The sequence below is a fragment of the Rhamphochromis longiceps genome, linkage group LG20 (assembly GCF_057381845.1).
Source record: "Rhamphochromis longiceps isolate RC_006_pf linkage group LG20, R_longiceps_female_GT1.1, whole genome shotgun sequence".
Lineage (NCBI taxonomy): Eukaryota > Metazoa > Chordata > Actinopteri > Cichliformes > Cichlidae > Rhamphochromis > Rhamphochromis longiceps.
Window position 1 is genome coordinate 23,040,188 of NC_140576.1, and position 25,973 is coordinate 23,066,160.

General features: G+C 38.0%; 1 protein-coding gene across 2 annotated transcripts; it reads left to right on the forward strand.

Moving 5' to 3' along the window:
- Nucleotides 1–340: 340 nt before the first annotated feature.
- LOC146645330 (monocarboxylate transporter 2-like) lies at nt 341–3,347 on the forward strand. Of its 2 annotated transcripts, XM_085393445.1 has the most exons (5): nt 342–518; nt 633–863; nt 992–1,135; nt 1,891–2,751; nt 2,874–3,347. In XM_085393445.1, exons 2-5 carry the CDS (start codon nt 647–649, stop codon nt 3,095–3,097), a joined length of 1,446 nt encoding a protein of 481 aa, XP_085249571.1. In that variant the 5' UTR covers nt 342–518; nt 633–646; the 3' UTR covers nt 3,098–3,347. The 2 variants fall into 2 exon arrangements, with proteins under 2 accessions (XP_085249572.1, XP_085249571.1); XM_085393446.1 differs by having other exon boundaries at nt 341–863.
- The last annotated feature ends 22,626 nt before the right edge of the window (nt 3,348–25,973 follow it).

A 25,973-nucleotide genomic window follows, 5' to 3' on the forward strand; every position in this document is an offset into this window, starting at 1 on the left:
CTGAAAAAACAGCTCTGGGGATCTAGTTAGATTGGCACGAAGTTCCAAGCATTTTTTTTTTCAGTTAGCCCTGCTGAGGGAGACCCCCTGCCATCGGGGGGTGCCATTGTATTGGGGGCATGACATCAAAACATAAATCCCAGCTTTAAAGGTTTCCCAAAAGAGCATGTCATTTTGACCAACCCACCTGCAGTGCACAAACACATAGGAGTAGACAAACACCGCTTACATGAGTTCAAAGGGCCTCGGCAGTAAAACCAATGTATGTCTATGAAAGGGTCGTATGTTAAAAGAAACATATTTTAGCAGTTGAATTACACTTCCTACAAGCATTTATTGTCATCAATATCTAGTGCTTGGCTATTGCTCTATTTTGTATGGCCACTCATATTTTGCATGACAGCACACGTGATGAGATCAAAGAGCTTACAGCAGAGTGAACTCTGTCCCAGTGCAAGACTGTGTCACATGGACTGAGTTCATAGACTTTGCGATACAGTTTCAAGGACTGGGCCGAGGTGAGGTCTTGTGAAACTTATAATGGATGCAAAATATGTGAATCTAACTCTTTCTTTGAAAAGTTGCACTTGTTTATTTTCTGTTCACTTATTTTTGCTGTTCCCACTTTCTAGCCGGAGAATTGAACATGCCCCCCGCAGCAGCAACCAATCTAGGCTACACCCCACCAGACGGAGGCTGGGGCTGGGCTGTCGTCTTCGGCGCTTTCATCTCCATAGGATTCTCGTATGCCTTTCCTAAGTCCCTCACCATCTATTTCAAGGAGATTCAGGAATATTTTTCAGTTTCCTACAGTGAGATTGCCTGGGTGTCCTCAGTCATGCTTGCTTCTATGTATGCAGGAGGTTAGTGGCCGTCATACTTCAAGTATTGGCACATTCCCAAGCAGCGTATCCCATGACCGGATTTGTCAAGAAAAATTTGTCCCTCAGAACGTTGCTAAAAATGTAAGATATTTCTCTCCTGTGTGCAGGCCCTGTCAGCAGTATACTGGTCAATCGCTATGGCAGCAGACCTGTGGTTATAGTTGGCGGGGTCCTGGTTTGCACTGGCATGGCTCTCGCTTCTTTTGGAACTAATATAATACATCTGTACCTCTGTGTTGGAGTAATTGGAGGTAAATTATGTTTCCTTTTTTTGTTAACAGTCAGATAGGCTAGTCCAACAATTTAAAAAACTATCCTTTAAAACGATTCACTTTCTTACAGTGCACATGTTCAATTCAGTTTTGTGTTATTTTTCTGGTATAGCTGTTTCTGTCCTTTATAATGTTTGCTTTATGATACCTGGTTGTAACTGGACTACACTGAAGGAAGGAGTGGTTGTGTTGTAACTCTCATTCAGTCTTTTACTATCAGGATCAATCCACAGGGATTGTTTATGTCCCTGTGTAAAGCAGAGTTGGTCGTTCAGTGCAGCGAGTACAATGACCCTTATGATATAATATAAGTTATAATCCCCTCTTACAACATCAAAGCAATGTTTAGATTTGGGTAAAACCTTTTTTGTCCTGTTAATTCAGGTGCATTTGGAACATCCACACATGCACATGTGCAGGCAAAACCACACGATCATTTTACTAACTGAGAGCAAACAAACCTCTCAGACTTTAAACCTAATCTTTAATCTAGTAGCACTGCACCAGTCAGAGACGTACAGAAAAGAAATGCCCAAACCATGGGACTAGTTATATTTTTTTTTCTGTAAACAAATCATCACCGATATAAAACTAATGTCACAGATAATAATAAGAGGTGCATTCAACTGTCTAAAAGTACTTTTTAAACTGATACTTTAGGCACTTTATTCAAAATATTCTAAAGGGAATAATTCATAAATTACTGTGTGTAATTTTAACCTTATTTTTAACAGGTTTTGGTCTCGCCTTCAACTTGCAGCCCTCCCTGACGATCATAGGCACTTACTTCCAGGTCAAAAGGCCCATGGCCAATGGACTCGCTATGACTGGAAGTCCGGTTATTCTCTCCACTCTGGCGCCTCTCAATCAGTTTCTGTTTGATTCCTTTGGTTGGAGGGGAAGCTTCCTCATCCTGGGATCCATTGTTTTGAACTGCTGTGTAGCTGGTGCTTTGATGAGACCAGTCAACAAAAGCATACCACGGAAAACAATAGATGAGTCATCAAAGTGTGAAAGCGAAGCTCAGGAACACGCTGCTGCTGAAGACACCACTACCCACTCCGATAACCTTCAGACTGAAGATCAAAGTGAGAGCAAGGGTCACAGCTTTGTGCAGAAATTCATAGATCTCTCACTTTTCAGACACAGGGGCTTCCTCATTTATCTAATTGGTAATGTGGTCTTGTTTTTTGGCTTTTTTGCACCTGTGGTTTTCATGGCTCCATATGCCAAACATCAAGGGATTGATGAATATTCAGCAGCTTTCTTGCTCTCCATTTTTGCTCTGGCGGACATGTTCATTAGACCGACAACTGGCTTAGTTGGCAACACCAAGTGGATCAGGCCGAGAATACAGTATTTTTTCAGTTTTGCTGTTTCATACAATGGCGTATGTCACCTAATGTGCCCACTGGCGTCTGGCTATACGGGCCTAGTTGTATATGCTGTCTTCTTTGGTTTGGCATTTGGGATGCTTTCTGCACTCCTTTTTGAAGTTCTAATGGACCTTGTTGGAGCTCCTCGTTTCTCCACTGCTGTTGGACTTGTCACCATTATTGAGTGTGGGCCAGTGCTTCTGGGACCTCCAATGGCAGGTTTGTGGTGTTTTTTTTCTTCTCTTTTTTTCCATTGAATTGTGATTTTGATTATACACATAAGCAAAGTATAGAAATTTCCAAGATGGAGTTACTAACAGATTATGTGTGTTCTCTTTCAGGAGCTTTGGTTGATTATTTTGGTGATTACAAATACATATATTATGCATGCGGTGTATTCATGCTGGTTTCTGGCATATTTTTCTTCGTTATGCATTACTACAACTATAAAAAACTGGATGAGGAGCGCGGAAAGAGCAAAGCAATGGAGACAAGGAATTCTGACGAGGCAGTACAACTAAAAATGAACCAGGCTGATAGAACGATGAATGAAACAGATGAATGAACTTGCTGACTATGACTTTATTTCAGTGGATGCATACAAAATGACACTACAAAGGCTTTTTATGCAGTATGTAAATGTATTTTGTACCTTAAATGACTTAGTTAGAGTAGTTAGACTTTTACATATTTGCAGATTCACATTTGTTATTTTGTAAATGCTCATATTACGTATATTATTATTATTACAGTGTGTGGCATATGTAACTCTCATGGATTTGTTAATAAATCTCCAGGAACTAACTATGTTCCTTCTAATGTAATCCTTATGGCTTTATAAACTTAAGCAGTTCATTTGGTTTCTTCATCAATTAAATAATAATAAATCTTCTGACTCTTATTTCTGAATAATGTAAGAAAAGAAGTCCAAACCCACATGCAGTCACAGTTTAGTGTTACTAAACTGTGTTACTTATTACCACTAGATGGCACTGAACCCTATCACATGAAAACTGAAGCCACACACATCTTTTCCATTAAACTTCAATTAAACAACAGGCATCCTCATGCCTCGGGCTCAGTTCTCTACAGCATCGCTTTCCATAATCTGGGTCATGACCCCCGGCCCAATGGGAAGATAGCTATTTTGAATAGTTTACAACATTTGCAACAGTAAAAACAAAATTTAGGTGTCTGTTGTGAAGACTGCAGTTTCTGACTTAAATAGCTTCCCTGAAATCCTTCTCACTCTAAAAAGGCGAAAGGAAGATTCATTCTTTATGTTCTAGTCTACAGTAAAACACATTTTGAATGTCATGGGGATCTGTAAAAGTTGTTTCACTGCAGCATAGCTTCAGTGAAGTCATAAAAATTCAGTATGAAGTTATGGAAATATTTGAGAATTAACTTTTAAATAAGTGTGGTGAACCCAATGTGCATTTAATAAGATTGGATTTGCAGGTGTGGCTGAGGAAATGAAACGCTTTACTTATCCTCACAGACATAGAAAAAAATGTATTGTGCATATAACACATTTAAGCTGTAGGTCAGACCTTTAGATATGTGAATGTGAATCTGCAATGAACATATACATTGCTGTCATATGGACAATCAAGACAGGTCAGCCCGTCTCTCCATAGGTCAACCTTTCTCTGCACACACATCATGATTTTAAACCCTTAGAATTCATCCTCAAGCACTAATGCAATACAAGATTCATGTGCAAGCCATAAAAAATGAACAATGCTATTATTACAGATGTATGCTTAAATGATCCATCCTCATCATGTGCCTGTAAGGTGCATATTGACTCCCTTTCTGGATGAACAAAAATTGCTCATGTGAGTGAATCAATACTTTAATGTATAGTGTAAAGTAATGTTACTTAAAAATCAGATAAACAGTGTAAATCCCTTTGTTATGGCTGAATGAACTTCTTTTTGGATTTTAGTCCAATTTCAGTCAACTAGGCATCATTTGATCAGATCCAGTTTGGGCAAAAGTAGCAACAATGAAAGTCTGATTGACTTTGGGTTGTTTTGATCCAGTTTTAATGGTATGAGAATCTAATCTGACCTAAAGATTTTTTTTCTACAGTAGAATTACAAATGAGCCAAACTGGTAAGATTATTAATTGTAGAGAAGTATTGAAAATGAAAAGTCTCAAAAGCATGTATCCATGTATCCACTGTATATACTGCATTTTCTCAGTGGCAGGACATTTATTTATCTCAACTGCAGAAAGCAACAGCACTATATCTGAGCCAGGCTTGCATCAGAGACAGGGTTTTCTTTCTAAGTCCTTCTGTTTGACAAGAGCAAGTGGTCATGATCGTGTAACAAAGGCTTGTTTCGATTTGCTTCCATTTGCTCCTCTTCAGTTGGTGCCTTATGCTGATTATACCATAGCAAGCGATGACTCACTCATTAGACAGCTGAATCAGATCACTCGAATACGACCACAAAATTGCTTTAATTTCCATACGTCTAAAAATATATTATACTCTGGTTTACATATGTTTTGATTTCTCGTGAATTAATTACAAATTTGATCGTTGTTGAGGAGTTTGTTTTTAAGGGTTATTATTTATTTTCTGTTTTTTTTTAATGAATTTATATTTTTTATCAGTAACATGATCATTATCATTCTATCTCTGTCTGTTATTTTCTCACCAGCACATTCATTTTGTGGTTTGTAAAATGGAAGATAACCAGGAATACATTTTCATCACAATTACCCAGACCTCAAAGAGACATTTTCAGTTGTCCTCATTTACCTGACTAATACTCCAAGTCCAAAATTATTTCTGTAACTTTAGTCCAGTTTTTGTCATTTTAAGTCGTGTTTTTGTTCATAAGTTTAAAAAGTAAAGAATGACTCTATCTTGCTGCTAAGTAAAGAAGACAATATTTCACAAAGCGACACATTTCTTCTTAATACTGAACATGAATAATTTCCACTACTCTGAACATGACATTAAAAGGGGAAAGAGCATATTATTAACAGTCATGTACATCTACAAAAACTGGAGTAAATACAATTTGAAGCCAAACCATGGAGAAAATGATGGTACCAGTGGAGTATCAGTAGAATAGAATAGCATAGAACAGAATAGAATAGCCCCATGTCATTGTAGAGGTACATACAATTTGAAAAGTGCTTGGAAGTAGTGCAAAGACAAGACTTGATCTGAATAGAGTCTGTGTGTGAGTGACCTGAATGATGGGGGTTACTCAGACCATGGCTCAGATTAGTGCAGTGGGTGGACAGGGATGTGGTGTGGGGGGGATAGTGTTTATTGACACTCCAAATGGCAGAGGGAAGAAGCTGTTTGTGAGTCTAGAGGTGTGGGACCTGATTGACCTGAGGTGCTGACCAGAGGACAGCTGATCAAACAGGTGGTGGGTGGGGTGCAAGGCGTTCTTCTGAGACAGGAGGCTTTCACCAGGGTGTTGATGTTGTGGGTCCAGATGAGCTCAGCTGAGATGTGGGTGCCCAGAAACCTGAAGGTAGACACGAATTCTACCCGTCCTCTGTTTAGAATGAGTGGGGAATGAGTTATGAGTTATTTTGTTTTAAGGACATTCAGCTTCAGGTTATTTTCTGAGCAGCAGCAGGACAAGTTCTCTACCGCTGCCCTGTACACTGTATTATCTCCATTAGAGATAAACCCAACCACCGTCACCGGTGTCACCGGCATACTTGACGATAACGTTGGTTGGATGCATTGGTGTGCAGTAGGAGGGCGGAGAATGCAGCCCAGCGAGATCTGGTGCTGAGTGACGGGGGGCTGAGTTGGACTGACTGAGGTCGGTTGGTGAGGAAGTTTTTGATCCAGTAGCAGGTGGCAGGGGGTATCTGACGGTGGTCCAGTTTGGTGAGGATGTCTGGTATTATGGTGTTAAACACTGAGCAGTAGTCCCAGAAGAGCATCCTCACGTGGCTCTTCCTGTTCTCCAGATGGCTCAGCGCTCTGTGAAGGGTGATGGTGATGGCATCCTCCGTGGACCGATTAGTTCTGCAAGCAAACTGGTGGGGGTCAAGGGAGGGGGATAGACAATCTCTCATGTACTTTAACATTATATGCTGTGAGGACTATAGGTCTGTAGTCATTGAGCCTGTTTATACTAGTCTTTTTGGGGATGAGAATGATAGTGGAGGCTTTCAGACAGTTGGGAGAGTACATAAAGGAAAACTCGAATACATTATTATAAAATTGTTGTAACCCAAAAGGATTATGCAGTGTAGATATGACAAATCTGTATGTATCCCAGTGGAATAGATATGAGTAGACAGAAAGTGAGAGAGTGAAGACCACCAATTAGTGGTGGTTCCCATAAGCTCTGTATCATCTCCTCACTGAACAGCTTGAGCATAATCACTGTGATGAACTGTGACTGATGTCAGTAAATCTGACCGTAATTGGGACCAAGAAGATTGAATCCAGGCAGCTCTGTGTCCAATCAAGGTGATGACTGCTCCCGTGGGGAGACATGGTGTTTTTACCATGCTGGTTTAAGCACTTGCACCCTTAACCACACAGCTGGGATGTTTGCAAAGAAATAAGTGATACTGTCTGTTTAATTCAACATGTTTGTTAATAATCTCTGCTAATCTGCTTCACCCACAGCAGCAGAACTAATCTGTCTGCACATTGTTTACACTTTGAGGGAGGGCAACATCGTGCATATACCAGAGACTTAAGAGTTTATTCATCAGCCCTGTGGATGAAGCTGCTAACAAGACATCACTGGTCAAAAATAAACATCGATAGCCAGATCTGGCTATGCATAGATATATTAGATGCGTTGACATGTTCTTGCAGAGAGAGGACCACTTGCTACATCAGCCTGTCCAAGGAGTCCCCAAGGATTATATCCAACCGAGACTAGATATATCAGATCATCAAAGATAAGGCAGTACTCTACTCTCAAAATCAAACACTTTGAAAGAATACTGCCTTGTTTTAGGCCATAATCACCCTGATTTACATATATGTAGATCAAAATCATACGCACATCACAAATGTTTAGAAAAATAGATTTTCTCCTGCAAAAGCAGTAAACATCTGAATATAAAGAGGGTAACATGGTGGGAATCTAGATATTACTTCACCCTCAAAAACCCAAAGAGGGCAACCTGAATCAGATGAAAGTTTATCTGTTCTACGAAACACTCATGGCTGATTATACTGGTTCATCTTTAAAGGACTGTTCACAGACATATGAGCAGTAAGCTGTTAGCAGTGATGGAATATAACAGAGTGAATTTGCTCAAGTACATTACACTGGTAAAAATGTGAGGTATCTGTACTTTCCTTGAATATATCTAATACTGTTACATGCATCTAGCTACAGTAGTTATCTTCCAGTTAAAAGGCTAAAGAAAGAAAGAAAGAAAAATGAAAAAAGAATATATATATATAGATAGATAGATAGATAGATAGATAGATAGATAGATAGATAGATAGATAGATAGATAGATGAGGTGGTAGAATTAAGAACAGTATATGAAAAATACCTGTATTAAGAAGTAGAAAAAAAACAGCAACTGACCCAGAAATACTGACACGTTGCCTGCGTCTGGTGCATCAAAGGCTTTACTGTGACCCAACAATACTAAAGCAGAGCAATTTCTTTGTCATTCATTACGCTGTCTCTCTACCAGTGTATCATATGAGAATATGTATACAGTGTAAGAATAAAAAAGCGACTACTACTCTAAATCCATAGCAAATCATTATCTGCAGCTCTTTAGCTTTATGGAGCCAGTTTTAGCTCAGTGCTTAACTGTTCAGTTCATAAATTTTATATGACAGTGGTCCTAATACAGCGCCTTGGGGGACTCCACAAGAGAATACGTTCAACATTCACTCTCCTTTTAGTTGTTTTTGATCTATACCATGTCTTAAGGGAAGCATCTGTCCATGTTTCTTTTGAAGCACTTTTTTTTATCAGCTAAACACTAACTGAGGTTTTCTAAAACTTCACAGAAAGGGTGAACCAAAAAAAAAGTTGAACAAAACAAAGTTACAGGCCAGGCAGCAAAACAAAAAGTTAAAACTCTAAAATTCTGTAAAGCAGAGGGAAGCTGCAGATTCAGGGGACAATTCTCTATAGGTTTTTCACTACGAGTGACCCTCTCACATTGTCATATTGTTTTCACAGTGTCATTTGTTACGTGACGAAGTAAACATCACTGGTGAAAAGAGGTTGTATAAGAGGTTGCTGGTATATTGTATTCTACAGTCAGATGGTAGCAGTAAATCTTACATTCCCTTATTTTTTGGTAGAATCGCAACATTGAATGTTTATGTTTTTTATAAGCCAAGACAGTTTAATATTACAGACACTCAAGCAGGCAAACTGTGCTACTGGTGCTGTGGACATCAGGTTTCCTTGTGGAATACAAATGGGCCAAAAAAACAGCTCTTATGAAGACGGACATTTTTTGAACTCAGACAAAAGAGGAACTTAAACCTCTAAACTACTCAATCATGACTAATGCTTGTAAAAGAAATTGAGTCGCAAAGCAAAAGGACTTAATGAGATTATGCTACCCATAATTAACAATCTGTGAAACACATTTCCCAAAACCAAGAACAGAGCTGCTTTTTTGTTCGCCGTCAAGCTTAAGAATGTGTGAATTATCATCCAAGCACACATTTACCCCACTTTTCAGAGTTGACAATGCAGAGCCTCTGACCAATATCCTTAATCTGCCACTCAAAATACATTTAGCCTTTGTGAGAACAAATGTGCATTGCCGAAACACTGGTTGTGGAGACTCTGTGCAGCCTATTAGAACCATTGTTCCTCTTTATCTGTTGAATGCAGCCAACGACGAAAGCTTGTGCGTCTGGGGAAGGTGCTGCTGTTTTATGCATATTACAGGGAGAATACAAGGATTGTCCTGCGGATTATAATCTATCCACTGAATACCACACTGCTATATAAACAAATTTGATTGAAGAACTGAAGAATGGAAGGATGACATAAACTGCCTGCAAGGACTTTAACATTCACACATTGTGCACATAAGCACTCAGATGGAATCTATGACATGTGGATGATAAAAAGCAAGTGGCTTGCATTATCGGTCTATCAAGGCAGCACACTTCAGTGACCAATTCGACCCGAGAGATAACATTGTAAGATTTCATTTAATTCCTCAGTCTTGATTTGTAAAATTTTATCGAATCTAAGATGGTTCCCAATACCCATCTGGAGACGCTTGTGATAGGCATTCCAGCATCATATCCTCAGGGATCGACACCCAGGCCTGGGCCAAGACTGAGAGCAAGACAGAAACACTAGGCATGGAAAAAGGGAGAGGAGCAGAAATAATTATGAGAGCAACTGAGGTGTATCGGCTTGTCCTTGCCTCAAAATGAAAAGCAGGATGAAACATGATGACACAAATCAACTGCAAGCCCATATACAGTACCTGATTCACTCATAACATCTGTGTAATTACACACCAAGAACCTCATATTACTGGAATTCTGTTACCAAATTGTGCCATTTGAACATTTCTGGCCAGGACCCAGAATAATTAAGTGTATCATTACCCTGAACTGAAATTGTCCATGAGCAGGGAGCTGTAGTGACAGCAGCTTTCTCTGGAAATGTGGGAGGCATTAATGACTAACTTATTTTGATACCCACATTGATTTATGTTGTTTTATTGTCTCTTGTTGGTGCTGAAAGGTTTGGTGAACACTGGCCTTTGTAACTGTGAATGAGCGCTATAGTGGCTGAAGTGAATCAATGTCCTCCGAGGTTCTTTGTGTTTCAAGGACAGTCTCTCCTGAGTCTCTGCCTGACATGATGAGGTTGTTGACTGTCACAGCTGCCTCACTAAGCCCGCCAAAGGTGTGTGATTAAATTCCCATTCTTTTTCTAAAGAGAAGTGGAGCCATTTAGAAACCTATAAACCACATGGACAAGTCAATAAAATGTCTTTAAAGCAGACCTTATAGGTTCTCTCAGAAGGAAATTACAATAGAAAAAGGATGTCTTTGTGTGCAGCACACAGTATGTATGAACACAGAGGGATTTTTTTCCCCTTTCATGTAGTTGAGCAACAGTTTTAAAGGAGCTGTCAATAGCTGCACAGGTGGAAAGTCAACCAAATTTTCTGCTTTGCAGGTTGAAGAATCCATTCTTTTTCTTTTTATGTTATTTCGAAGAACCAGCTGAAACCATTAAACAACCAATGTATACGGTTTTGCCATATTATTAAAAATAATATGGACTTTTTAAGGCTGCTACAGAGAGCTGAGGTTGGTTGCAATAGGAAACACTGGGCAACACAATCTGTTCAGTATAATTAGTAGTTTATTATTGTTTGAATTTTATTCCAATAAGTTACTGAAACAAGCAGTTAATTGATCTTATTAATCTTTTTTTTCTTTTTTTTCTTTTTTTTAGCACAGCTTTGCATTTTGTTGGTAAAATTAAAATTCAATCATTTCAATCATTTCAATTGAGTTTTTTTTTTTTTTTAACATGGCACCATGTCACAGCAACAGTTGGATAAAGTGGCTTTATACTATAACGCAAAGACCCTGCAGTATTCTGCAGAAAAAAACAACAGTCAAGCAACCCCTTAGGGCTAAGCACTTTGCAATGGTGGGAAGATAAAACTCCCTTTTAACAGGAAGAAACCTCCAGCAAAACCAGGGTCAGGGAGGGGCAGCCATCTGCTGTGACCAGTTTGAGGCTGAGGGCAAAGAGAAAAGAAGAAAGTGGAGAGAAAAGAAAAAGAGAGCACAGGCAGGCAGGACAAAACACAAAGTAAAATGTAGTGGTAGTTTATCTTGAGTCACTCTCAACTAATCTAGTATTGCAAATATCTAGTAGCGCACCAAACTACCCCATTGAGTCATGTTTTCCAAGTGCTAAAGTCCTCAGATTTTCTTCAATCTCTTGCCTGCCAGTAATAAATGAGTAATGATTCACTAATTATTTAAGACCTCACAGAATATGTAAATTAAAGATATAAAATTATAGATAAATTATTTATTAAAAGACGATGATATAAACAATAAAAAAAACTTGTTCAAAACTAAAAATTCTATTATCATGAAATAACAAACTGGATTTAAGTTTTAATACCCCAGTTTGAGGTGGGTACGCTGGAATTCTCTGAGAAGTAACAAATTAACATTTTTTTCTTTTGAGGAATGCAAATAATATACATATACCTTTAACATTAAAAGTATAATTTATATTACAGAGCAATCTGCAATCTACATTCTACTGCTGGCGATTAGCTATTAGAGAAAAATATTTTGGTAATTATCAGTAGTGCTAATTTAGAGCAGCTCTGTTAAACAAATACTACAGGTGGTAGCGTGGGTCGCGTCCAAATGAGAAGGTTGGTGGCTCAGTCCCTGGCTCCTCCTGTCCATGTGTAGAGGTGTCCTTGGGCAAGATGCTGAGTGTGTCGAAGTGTGTGTGTGAGTGTTAGATACTGCTGTGGTGTGGTGGCAGGCACTATTGTCGCACAGCAAGAAGACTTTGGGTTTGAATCGAGCCTAGGGCCTTTCTGTGTGGAGTTCATGTTTTCTCTGACGTCCTCCCACAGTCCAAAGACATGCATGGGGTTAGGTTAATTGGTGATTTTAAATTGCCCACAGGGGTACCTGGGAAATCTGTTGTCATCTACTAGTACAGTTTATAAAATCAAATTACAGTTTGATTTGTAGGGCAGTCTAATTTGCTGAACTAAAAACAAATTACTGAAATGATGATGTTTTGTTTCTAAAGAGGAGCAAAAATAACCCATTCAACAACTTACACACAACCTGGGCTTCAGCAGATCTGGGAGGCTCTTACAGACAAAGACTTACTATAATGTAGCTGCCAATTAACAACTCAAAAATGTTTTGGGAAAAAAAACCCCAAATGAAAACAATATCAGCTATTTTTTTTAATATCAGAATTGAAAACAGAAAATTAAAGGTTCTCACTGCAGGTTGTCATTAAAGCATTTCCCAAATGCACTTTTCACAATGTGCCAGATATGACATATTAACAGTGAAAACTCAGCTTGCTAATACAAACTAATGCATATTAATGTATTCTTTTCAAACATGCCACTGCTTTATTTGCTATTTCTATTAACACTTACCTAAAATCATTCCTCATAATTACAGTTTGGTTGACATGTTATTCCCCTTGTACTGTGCAACTGGTGTCAAAATATCACATTTTAGGAGAATGTAGCACTTTCAATGTCTGTATTCAGTGACACACTGGATTTCTAAAGATTTACATTATACGTGATAGTAATTTATGAGTAGTCTATGACTGCACAATGTGTGAAACTATGTTACTCATCTGCTGTCGTCAAATAAGATCAGATATGGCATAATGGGTTTATGTATAAACAAGCAGAAGCACCAACTGCCTGTCATGTCGACACACTTTATGCCTTTTGTGTGTCATTTTTCAAAGTTAAATGACACATGAAAAAGTTTGGGTATGTTTTAGCATTTTAAAGACTACATGTCACAAAATGATGCAAAGAATCTGCAGCAATAACAAGCTTATCATATACCATTTAATGATACAAGTGGATAAAACCCTTTAGCCCTATTGGCAAGAAAAATGAATGCTCAATTTTAAAATGCTAATTGTATTAGTATTTAGTTTATTAATTCTATCTAGAAAAATATCAATACAAACTAGAGATCCTTTTCTTTATAATGAAGATGAGTATGTACTGTCACCTGAGGGTGCAAATGCAACAGAATTAGAAACAACATAACTCACAAAGTGAGCCGTGTGCTGACAGTCGGCATTAATGTATTGTAATGTATTCATAAGGTCGTTCAATGGTGATGGATTTGCTGAGCTTAAAGGGGTTTGCTAATAAACAAACTTGTTAAGTATTAATCTTCTACCATTGTAGGTCTGGATGCATCACCACATGTACAGTTTAAACTCTGTCACTTGGACATTTTTTTTTTTTTTTTTACAATTTTATAAAGAATAATAAAAACAAAATCTTAACAGTGGATGTATGGTGTGCAAAAATACTTTAGAGGTCAATTCTTACAACACACATAAGCAACAAAAGGAACTGAAATCTGAATGAGAAACTAAGACCAGTCCAATTAATTCATAATTTCCAAAAATATAAGATATTGGAAGCTGATAGTTCACAATTAAGGACATTAAGAACATGTGCTTGTTTTGCAGCTAAATTAAACAGCTTATGTAAACAACAAAATCAGCAAAATATACACAAAAGACCCCAAATTAACCTCATCATCACAGAGTGAAGAGCATGATTGCAAGCACTGGCAGCATTATACAATAGCATGTTTCAAAAAGCAGCCCTCTTAGCTGTCTAAATAGGATGATTGCTGCTGGCCTGAAGGGTCCTTCAGTGAGAGAAGCTTTGGAGAAAAGAGACAGAGAAAGAGGTAGCATATGTGGGAGGTGCCAAATAAAACATCACTGATTAACTTGTTCAGTGCTGCGCAGTGATTGTGGTGTATGTATGCTTGCAGTATACAAACTGCAATTTGTGTGAATTCCCGCATCTAAAATTGGCACATTTACTTGGACTTTTAACAAAAGCTAATGAAAGATGTCTGGGCACAGATGCTCTTTGTTCTCACCTTTTCTCTGAGCAGCAGCTGCATCACAGCCAGGTGAAGGACTGGGTCAAGGGAGAGTATCTATTTGTTATGGCCGAACCTTATTAGCCTTTAACAATATGATGATCTAATTACCTCTTCTTGTAACTGCCAAGTGTATAGCTAATAGCAAGCATCTATCATGACTTATTAACAAAAGACGACTACCACAATTAATCAGCTGTCATGTGACAAATTACTCTCGCATAGCCTAATAAAACAGCTGTTTTCTTCCAAAGTAGTGTAACCACATAATTGTCAGGATTTATTACACTTAAATATGTAACATTAGTATCCCTTTAAATTATTTTTGAGCAGATTATATGTAATGGAGGTTCACCTTCTTTTTAGAAAACAAGCAACGGCTCTTGTTCCTTGTGCCTGAGCCAGTTTCTTCAGCGTATTAGCACAATCATTAAACTGTATATCTGTTCTCTCTGAAGCCACTCTCTTTGTCTCCATGCACAAACCCATGTGAACTGGTTCACAACACACTGTTTGATTTGACTCGTCTGTTTTTACAAATGAGAATTATGCAGGAAAAAGTGGTTGTGCAATACATTCTCCCTCCAGTCATGAATTTTGGACAACATTTTTATTAAGACAGAAGTGGTAATATTTATTTTCTTTAAGTGTGGTCAGTGTTATTATGTTGTTAAGTTGACATTATAGGTATTCTCATAACTTCTGGTTAACAGATGAAATTCCTCATAAAATAGTGGTGTAAAATATAGTGGAGAGAACAAAAGAAAGACTTGCACTACACATCTACAATATACTGTATATGTTGTTTTTTTGCTGTTGAGTTATGGCAATAGCACACAATGGATGATAGGACCATAGACTTATCAATAATGCATAAGATAGTGAGAGAAATGACAGGCACTCTGCTGGTAGGTTCTCTCCAGAAGCAAGCCATAAATTTGCAGGGCAATAATAATGACTCTTCTCAGGGAAATAAAGGCCACCCTCTGCTCCCCATAGTCATAAACCTGACTCACTCTTCCATTGGTTGGAAGAAAAATGCTTCCTCTCCCACCACACAGGAGTCATACACAGGAGGTACTTCAACCAGCCAACTTGATATGCAATCATCTCTCTTTACAGAGGAAAGAATACAATTTCAGTTTTTATATGAGCTATTTTCCTATTATGCCTGTGGAGGTGGGGAGAAATGGTGAGCAATGGTGAAATGAAGTTCAGCTGAACAGCTTGGAAAGGTATTCAGAAATGATTTCTGGTAATTCTTTTACTTCAGTCATCTTCGAATCCTGTTATGCAGCCTGCTGTGTAGTAAAAAAAAACCCAAAATATTTTATCATGTTTCTTTCATTATAATTTAAAATCTTAGTTTTTTTGCTTGGGAATCAAAATACTGGAATTCAAATTAGGATGTCCATATCATCTATTGCCAGGTGAGCTTCAAATTTTTGGAAAATAAAGTAGAAGTTCTTTGGGTCAACTAATAAATGTAGAATATACAATATTAATTTTAAAAAACAAGTAAAACTGGTAAAAAATGAATGTTTGTGGTTTTAGAACAAACACTGTAAATTTTTAAAAAAATGGATGTCGTGAAGACAATGAGGAAGTGCCTTCAGCTTTAATTCTTTCTAATGTCCAGCACAGGGTCACTCCTTTGTCTGCAAAAGGGAGTTTGATCGTAAAGAGTGTGGGGAGATGATTGTGCTGCTCACTTAATCTGTGCCCCCACATTTCCTTATGAGTTTTTGCTTTCAGTTGCTAGTTCCACTTCTTATTTAATAGCATAGCTATGATCCCAGTGAGACTCAAAGAGACTCAAAAAGGACGATAAAGAAAGATATGCCAAGGCTGGGCCTTCTTTGTAACAAAAAAATTGCTATGAACGTTTTTATGCATCAGACTGTTCAGTTGATCCATCTACTGTTTGTTGACACCTCATCAGAATCAGTCAAGAAACCACAACTAAGGAAGAGAAACAGGGAGAGAATGCTGAAGCATGCCATATTAGATTTAATGTCAAACAATATTTTCACAGACCGGCCTTTAGGTGTCACAGTTAAATACAACAAAATAAAACGCTACCACCAAGACAAAAATGGTGGTATTTTGTAAATATAATAATAAAAGTGAATTAAGGGTGTAATTGTTGTTTATTAACAGCGTCCTCCTGTATGTGCCAACAACACTGAGAGTAACATCCTCCTCTTTGTCCCTTAATGCTCTCTTATTGCTATGGTAATGCATAAATATGTCTTTCAAAATAAGACACAGCAAAAGACCCAGGGAAAACGAGTTAACGATAAAAACCTTGAAAACCCTAAACTTAACACCCAAGCCTCAACTCTCGTGGGCCGGGGTGTCATATTACACAGGAAACAAGCTGAAAATCAATCATAACTGGTTTTAAGGAGTGAGGAATCCAAATTTAAAAGTTTTGGTTCAAATATGTCAGTGTATATAGAGATGAGGTTAGCAGAGAGGTACAACAGAGTGTCTACATCCATCTGTAAAACAAGGTGGGGGCTCTGTCATGGTTTTGGACTGCATTTCAGCCAGTGGTGTAAGGGTTCTTCACAAAAGCGATTGAATTATAAATGCAAAAAAAACCACCATATTTTGATCCACCCGTGAAATACTGATTTGCAACAGCTTCATTTTACAGTATGACTCACTGCCAAATAACTAAAAGCATATCTGGATAAAAAATAAAGTCAAGCCAGACACGGTTTTTTGCCTTCTATACTTTATTATATACTTTATTTAAACGTGTGTTTGCATCTTTCACGCATTGCACCTATTTCAGATTGAGATTCAAATAATTTTATTAATCCTAAGAAAAGGCAGTTCATCTGCAACTTACCCACACAACCTTCTCACACAATCAAACTCACACAACCTCCAGTCTATAAAAGTTTATCACACTGTTGGGTGTCAAGGAACAGATCAACCAACACTGAGTTAAGCGACCTGAGTCACACACAGCGGAGCACCCCCTGAAAACAGCAGGTTATTTCCCATCTCTTAGCAAAATATAAAGAAATGAAACTTTCATATGAACGCATCACATGTGTCAGATGGAGCCCAGCTGTTTCACAAGGTTTCCAGTATTCTAGTAAGCTAACCAGCTGTGGGCTGTCGGTTTATATTTACCATTGAAATATGAGAGACATAGTATTCAACATTTGGAGCCCTGATAATAAAAGAGAGTATGCTAGAGGACATGGATTTTGCCCTTGGGTGTCAGTCAGATCCACTCCATGGTTGTGTAATCTGATTACTTTTTTCAGGTAACGAGTAAAGTAAGGGATTACTATTGCAAAAACAGTAATTAGATTACCGTTACTTTCCCGTAGGAACGCTGCGTTACTGCGTTACTAAAACCGTGATTTTTTTGCGAGAATGTCTCATGAGAGTGACGTAAGCGAGTGCGCCATTCGTGACAACAGCTGTGTGCAGATCAACAGTGCATCATATATTGACTGCGGGAGAGAGTATGAGCGTGCAGCGTTTAAAGCGTGGAAGTACTGACCTTACTTTGAGTTTGATTCCATAAAAAGTGACAAAAACATTTGTGTCCGTTGTGTGTGGGAAGAAAACTTCTTTTAAAGCGAAAAAAAACCCCCCTAAACTTCCATGCAAGCACCGGGAGTGCGCTACCACGTAATGGGAAACTCACAGAGAAACTCGTGGATTCTTCCACTGACCGCTGCGGCACACCTGCACCAGGGTAAACCTCCGCCTACCCTACTCCTGCTTTACAGGTGAAAATAGAGCAACAGGACCGCTAGTCTTTGATGTTATTTATTTTCTGCTGTGTTTTACTTGCATCTATTTGAAAGAGTGAGTGTAAACACACAAAAAATATATATTTTATGTGCTGGAATGTGCAGAAAATAAGTTTAAATGTTAAACAAATTTCTTCCAGTCAGAGAATGTTGCATATAATTACATTTTTGCTTGATGCATAAAGTTAAAAGATTAAAACTAATAAAACAAGTTAAAAAAAGAGACTTTTCCATTTGATTACATTTTGTATGATGGATTATGTAGAAAAAGTAGAATTGGGTTGAAAGATCTATCGCTTTATCACCTATTCAGGTTGTAAATCGTGTTTTTAAAAAGTAACTAAGTAACTAAATAATTAATTACTTTTGAAAATAAGTAATCAGTAAAGTAACGGGATTACTTTTTGGGGGGAGTAATCGGTAATTAGTTACTGATTACTTTTTTCAAGTAACTTGACCAACACTGGTTGTCACATTTGATTTTACTACGAGAGCAATGATCGAAATGTTGAACTTGAGGATTTAATTATGGCAGTGTGCAAACCAGTGGGAATGGTCTTCATCTATCTTTTATCTATAGCATATGAAACCCTACCAAAAATACCCGTAGAGCCAGATACAGAAGGTAGCAGGATATAGATACAAACAAGAATAATAGGGCAAGATGGCTGAAAAGCACTTGCTTTGTGTTAGTGAGCTACTATAGATAGCAAAGTCACATTATAACATTCTGTGTAGTTCTCTGATTTGTAAATATCCCATTGTTATCCAAATTATAACTGTAAATTAACTTACACAAATATGAATTTACCTTTTGATAAAACGATGCAAAGTAGTATTACAGTTTCATCTTTACAAGTGTTCACTGCCGCTAGATTAATGTGATGGTGTTGTGTTTAGTATGTTGCTCTGTTTTTTTGTTGTTGCCTGTTTTCTCTTCTTTTTCTCTCAACAGGTGATCCAGGAGAATTTTTTTTCTTCTTTCTCTTTTTAAGTGCCCTTTCTCACTGTCCCTCTCCCCTTCTGTCTTTCTTTTCCTTCATCTTTCTTTCTCCCTTGCCTATCCCCCAGTCATGTCTGTCCCGTCTGTAACAACTGGAAATAAAATAAAATAAACAATAACAACAAAGCTCGATCAAATGGACCAATATGGCAAGGCCGTGATGATCCATTCGGCAAAGTAAATCCATTGGGTATCCTTGTTGGTCTTCAGACAACAAATCTGATGGCTAAAGAACTAAATGGGACAGGCAAAAAAAAAAAAAAAAAAAAAAATACAAGTGTTCACTGCCACATATAAAATTTCAGTTCTCTGTTCAGTTCTTCAGGTTCTAAATGCACGCTTGTAAATAGCCTGTGTGACAGCAATTAACTAAAAGGCACAAGGACCAAAAACTGCTATGATGATATGGACTATCATCTGACAGTTTGGCAGTATATAAGTTTATTTTCTTGTTAATTATTATGGATTATTCTGCAAACAATGTCCAGGAGTTATAAATGGGAGTCTTTACCCAGATATCTGCTTGCTACGCAGGTGGTTGGCTTCTCAGATTGGAGGGCATGCATCCTGTAGCAGATACCGCTAAGTTGCATTCTGTTTCTGCAACAACTTATATAGTGTGAGTAACGGTAAATAACTGAGCAGACAAAATTAAAATGATTTTCTTGTCAGCTTTTGTTATTGTGCTTGTGACTTTTGGCAGGACTAGAACCACAAACACATATTTATAGCAAACACAAGTGACAGGCAATATAAAGTCAGTGGAGCATTTTGGTCTTCCCCCCTGCTTTGTCTTTGTAGTAACAGTTTAGAGTGAAGGGTATTGTTGAAATTAAGTCAAATAGCAGACAAAATTATATTGTATAAATCCTAAACCTACCATGAGTTCATCATTCAAAGAACGTTTGGTGAGAAATAAGATTTTTGCTGCAGGATATTTTACGAGAAAAATGTATTTGATTTTTTTTTCTTATAAATAATAACTTGAGTAACACAAGTACAAAATAAGTCTTGTCAAAACAAGAACTCGTGATAAATATATAGATTTACCTTGCTTGGGCAAGGTAGCATCATATTATCTTTACAAAAAAAGGTTGTTATTTTTCCGACTGCTGCTGGTAAGGTTCTTCCAGCTGTTCATGTCATATTCAGTAAGCATTGGCCCAGAACAAAATAGTCTGGGATGGAGAGTGCCGGGGTGGGTATCCATAATCAACTCTAGTGGGCTGCCTTTAGAGTGCAAACAGCAGGTATCAAACAGTTTAGGGTCTATTTGTTGTGCTGAGTGCTTTCCACAAAAGGTTGCATGAGACTCTCTGACCTTGTCAAGGGGGTTAGAAGGAGATTTCACAGAATCCCTTTCTGACTGCAGAAGAGACCAGCAGCAATGTGACAAAGCTCTCACTGATTTCTTCTTGAATTATGTATCTTTAACTTGTTTTAACAGTCACCTGATACCACAAGAAATAATGCATGAATTTTCTGTCCTTGTATGCATGACAGTTTTGAAAGGATTGAATTTGACTGGATTATACGAGCTTTGTGACTACCAGTAGATAGCTTGCAAGAAAAAAAAATGCTTTTCAGCATCTTTCAGCAGCACCAGCTTGTTCAGAGACATTATCTAGTTTGGGCATCTCTGGTGTGTAACAAATAACCAATGGGGAAACATGACTGAATGATTATGTTCATGCTTTTCAGGTGTTAATGTAAACATTTGAAGGGCAAACGTGGCTTCGTCTCACGAGATGAATACAGGCATCAGAAGAGGACTGGCGAGTTCAATTACGCGAGCAACAGCAATTTTGGGGTTGTCATGTGATATGATGGAGCCAGCACAAATACATTGTGCCATGTCAACCATATGAACTGGGGCAGGCACAATAAAGGCAATGAAATTGATTGAATGTGACTTTGGGGAGAAAAATGTCTTCCCACAAGATTTCTTTCCCTTTCAAAATGCCTTAAAGATAATGTAATCTCTATGTTTAACATTGTCATATCTGAGTCTATAATCTTTAAGACAGCAAATGAAAAAAAAAAAGCACATGACAGTTGGCATACAGTATACATTTAATGTCAATTATTAACACAGTCCTGTGCACTTAACCCAGATAAAAACGACTGCTGATGACATTTATAAAGATGGGAATAAAAAAGGCACCTATTGATATTTTTCTTCACCTGGATGCCACGAGAGAGATCCGTTTTTACTGTAGCAAATCTCAGGAGGCGCAGAGATAGTTGCTGGAATGGAGTGGTGAAGCGAGGAGCCAGAAGGCAACAGCATCTGCTCTCTCTGGAGACTGTCATCAGCAGTTTGGCCTAAAAGAATGGCTACTTATGTTGAAATGTCTATGCGCCGGGTCTATTTTTTCCCCTGACACTGCAATACTGTAGTTTTCTTTGTTAATTTTAAAATTTCATAATGTGCATGCAGTGACATTTGACTCAATGGTGGGATCAAATAACAGAGCAAGTAGCACTCAGTAAATGTCAGTCGGACTTGGGAAATAATGGAGGAAAAAGCCATTTGCATGAAGGCTTTAAAAAATAAAAAAATAAAAGAGCAAGGTGTGCACTGTGTTAGCTTTTTATTCTGCTTTTCACCTTCATTTTTTCATATCGCACACTTCAGGTGTAGAAAGGTTTGTGTCTGGGAAGTTAATGAGTTGTTTCGCCTGAGAGAAATGTGCCTCAGTCTTATCCACGACAAAGATATAATGGAAAAGATTGATATCCTTAAAAGAATCTATTAAATGTTAAGATCAACTGATGAAAAAGGTGAGACACTCAATTTCCATTAAACATGAGGAGCTCGGCGAATTGAAAAACATCCGGCTCAAGACTTCAGTTATTTTAATAGCAGTTTTGGCTGATTCTACCCACTAAGACATTAATACTATACTGAATAAGATTCAAAGGCCAGCTTCTCACACTGCCTTCTATAAAGATAATCTTATTTCTTACTTGGCTGAACTTGAGAGTTGGCTCAGGCAGATAAAATAGACACCAACTGTTTCCCATTGACCTTTCCAGAAAGGAGCAGGAGAATGCTTGAGAAAACAAAAACATTCAATGGAAATGCAAATGAATCACTTGAAAGGCATTCCCCACTATTTAAATGTAAGTTGTTTGCTGGCAGTGATTTATTGATCTCAGGGAAAAGAAATTTGAGTTGTTAAACCAACAGCAAGATATTATCTTCTTCTATTATTGAATCTTTGAAACTGTTTGCACACCACTTGTCTTTCTTGTGTCAGAGCCATGGGACTAAACACACTGTGTATGGAAGGTGCGTGTGATTTATTTATTTAATTTATGTGTGTGTGTGATATTATAGCAGGAATGCCCATAGAAGTATATGACTTTTATCTACCAAACTCCCCCTCCAAAACACACACCCACACACACTATTGTTCAAAAGGCATTGTGTGGTGATGCATAAAATGATCTACAGTATGACATGTTCTCTGTGTCTGATAGAAATCAGCCTCGGGGGAATGGTGTCATTGTAATCAGCAGTAATATCATCTTAATAAAATGTCATTTTTTTTTAAAGGTGACATAATAGGAAACATTGAAAGAGTAGACACAGCTGAGGGCGAAGCTAAGTACAAAACTGCTATGTGTTTTTTTTCCTGAGCTATCTCCAGCGTTCCCACCCTGAGCAAAATTCAATGATTTATTGACATTTTTACTCTGCCTCCCCCTCTGGACAAAGTAACAGCCAACACCTTATCTTGTAGGCTTGCTATTCGGAAGAGAAATCTGGCATCACTAGATCTATATTGCTGCCATTATTTGTAAAATACTTGACTTTATGCATGTCATTTGGCAAATATAAGAACAAACATGACGTGCCCCTAAAAACCTTGTCACCCTCGACGTAACATTCGAGCCAGCAGCTCTTGGGAGCTCAGGGCTGTGTACCTCCTGCATGTATCTGTACCCACCATTTTAGATTTAGGAGACAACTCTTGTGGCCATTCTCACAAAAATCATCCTTGCTTTTCAGAGAGCAGCCGTCAGAACCATTCAGGAAAGTGTCCATTGAATCAGCAGTGCATGAACCTTCTTCAGACAGATACTGGTGGTCTGCCGGTCAGGAAAAAGTATGTTTGATTGGCTTGTTGCACTGCAAACATGATAGATATAGATTCAGGGGATTTTTTTCTCAATTCACAACAAAGTTTGTTTTTGTTTTTTTGTTTTTTGTTGTTCAGCTGTGAGCAAACTAAGAAAGGAGGGGAAAAACCCAACATGTGCACAGTAATTAGAGAGTTTTGTAAATTTTTCTTGTGCTGTTTGTTCTCATTTATCAGAGCATAAATATATTAGCCTCAGCAAATGTCAAACTAAATGAGCATGCGATTGATGTGCACTATAATTATCTACACAGTCATTTTCCTACTGATACTCTATATATTACTTATTGTAAAAAAAAAATCTCCGGTAAAGAACAAAACAATGTCTGATATCTGACAGAGTGCATTCATTTGATGTGAGTTTCACTGCTGCTCCAAACCTTTTAAAAACATATCAGTGAGCAACACAATTGAATTGAATGCATCCATGAAAAGAACTGTAAATTATTTTGAAGTGACTGTATATAAATAACAGCCTGCCTCTGTAGTGCAAGTATTAATTAATCCCCTGGCATACACACTTGCTACTACTGTTTGTGTGAGTGTCAAAAATGTCAAACCTACAGTGCCTAGCTGTGTCCAAAAAAACTGAAAAATGAAAGTATATACTTGTTTGTTTTGAAGGATTTGGTGTTTTAAAGTGGGAGCTAGTGGACTTTCAGCTGAGGAAAGATAAAGTGATGACACAGGCTGTATAGAAACTCTTGAGAGACAACATGTTGTTTCCTTTTTTATGGCCTACGTTTGCAATAACAAATTACAGAACATGAGGAAGGAAATTCATTTCTTTACTTTCTCCAACTTATTTTCCCTGGTGTGATATTTGAGTTCACCTATAGCACTATTGCAAAAGTCTCAAGTCACCCCTAAATTCTTCATATTTTGCTGGGAAAATAGGAAATAAGTGTAATCATTTATTGAAACATGTGCAAACACAGAAAGAAATAAGAGGGTATAAGGCAAAAAACAGAGTCTGCCCAGTTCTAACAAGCTTGAAAGTCAGCATTTGATATCACCACTTTTATTCTTCAACACAGTCTGAACTCTCTTAGGTAATCCCACCTTCCTTCACCAATGTGAGTCTGCTGGGGAGGCCAATCCATGACTCAGTGTTCCATTGTGTGTTTTTCAATTCAATTCAATTCAATTCAATTCAATTCAATATATAGCGCCAAATTACAAGAACTGTTGCCTCAAGGTGCTTTTTATTATAAGGTATAAACCCGACAAAAATACAAAGAAAACAGAGAAAACCCCAATGACCATATGACCCCCTATGAGCAAGCACTTTCGTGACAGTGGGAAGAAAAACTTCTTTTAAGAAACCTCGAGTAGAACCAGGCTCAGGGAAGGGTGGCCATCTGCCAGGACACAACAGGACAAAGACATGTTGTGGAAGAGAGCCATAGATTAATAATAACCAATAATTAAATGCAGAGAGGTGTATAAATACATAGTGAGTGAAAAAGGTGGCTGAAGAAGAAACATGGGAATCCCCCAGCACCCTAGACCTGTTGCAGCGTAACTAAGGGAGGATTCAGGGTCACCTGATCCAACTCTATATGCTTTATAAAAAAGGAAACTTTAAACCTAGTCTTAAAAGTAGAGACGGTGTCTGTCTCCCAAATCTAAACTGGAAGCTGGTTCCAAAGAAGATGGGGCTGAAAGCTGAAGCCTCTGCCTCCCATTCTACTTTTAAATACTCTAGGACAGGGATGGGCAACTCCAGGCCTCGAGGGCCGGTGTCCTGCAGATTGTAGATGTGTCCTTGAAGCAACACAGCTGATTTAAATGGCTAAATGACCTCCTCAACATGCCCTGAAGTTCTCCAGAGGCCTGGTAACGACCTAATCATGTGATTCAGGTGTGCTGACCCAGGGTAATATCTAAAACCTGCAGGACACCGACCCTCGATTCCTGGAGTTGCCCACCCCTGCTCTAGGAGTACCAAGTTGTGCTTTCATTGTAGCAGTGTTGTTATCATTGTCATTACTAAATAATAAAGCCTATGTCAATCAGACACTTTCTAGATGGTATTGCTTGGTGGACAAAAATCTGATGGTAATTTTCTGTGTTTTTGACAACATCCCCAACTCCAGTGACTGAAATGCAGCATGGTTAAAAATGGTTGATGATACTCGCTGAACTTATTAATGACGATTTGAACCAAAAATTTTACATTTGCATTCATCACTTTATAAGACCTATTGTTACTTATTCCCAGCACATTTCCTGTGTAATTTGGCATTCCTCAGTCTTTTTTTCACCCTGTTTTCATTCCTTAAGAATTACTTTTTCACAGTCAACCTTTCAGTGAGACCATTTTAGACGAGGCTGCAGTAAACAGTAGAAGGACAAACTGAAACCTTTTTCAGCTAAAGAAGTGGGAGTGAATTATGTTTTTTTTTTGCAACAGGCTGCTAGTCACAAAGTGTCTAAAGATTTGATTTGTCTGTTACTGTATATGTAGACACCTCACTTGAATGATTCGTACACTAGGTCAGCGTTAAGTGGCTTAACAAAAAAAAAAAAGGTCAGATACAAGGACTAGACTGAAAAAGAGTGAAAAGCACCCAATGTTTGAAAGACCTTTAGAGAGCCTAAAGAACTCTCGCTTAAAATAGCTTAAAAAAAAGTCTGGCTCCTTGAAAGAAAAATTTAAAGGAGCAGTTTGAGACTTTTTCATAATACTGTAGATGGCTTTAAACACAACAAAACCACAACTTTCAAAATACCAAAATTGTTTATGTAGCTTATGTTTAAGATTTATTATTTCTGACTGGGCTGCAAACAAGCTCTTCACTGCACATCACTAGGCTCTAACCTCTTTCAGTCTGCTGACAGCATAGTTTGTGTGGCTTTGTTG

Excerpts from the sequence above, each read along its gene's own strand:
- LOC146645330 (XM_085393446.1), top strand. The coding sequence starts at position 647 with ATGCCCCCCGCAGCAGCAACCAATCTAGGCTACACCCCACCAGACGGA. Across the intron at positions 864-991 it reads TGCTTCTATGTATGCAGGAG|GCCCTGTCAGCAGTATACTG; the intron begins GTTAGTGGCCGT and ends TCCTGTGTGCAG. Across the intron at positions 2,752-2,873 it reads TCTGGGACCTCCAATGGCAG|GAGCTTTGGTTGATTATTTT; the intron begins GTTTGTGGTGTT and ends GTTCTCTTTCAG.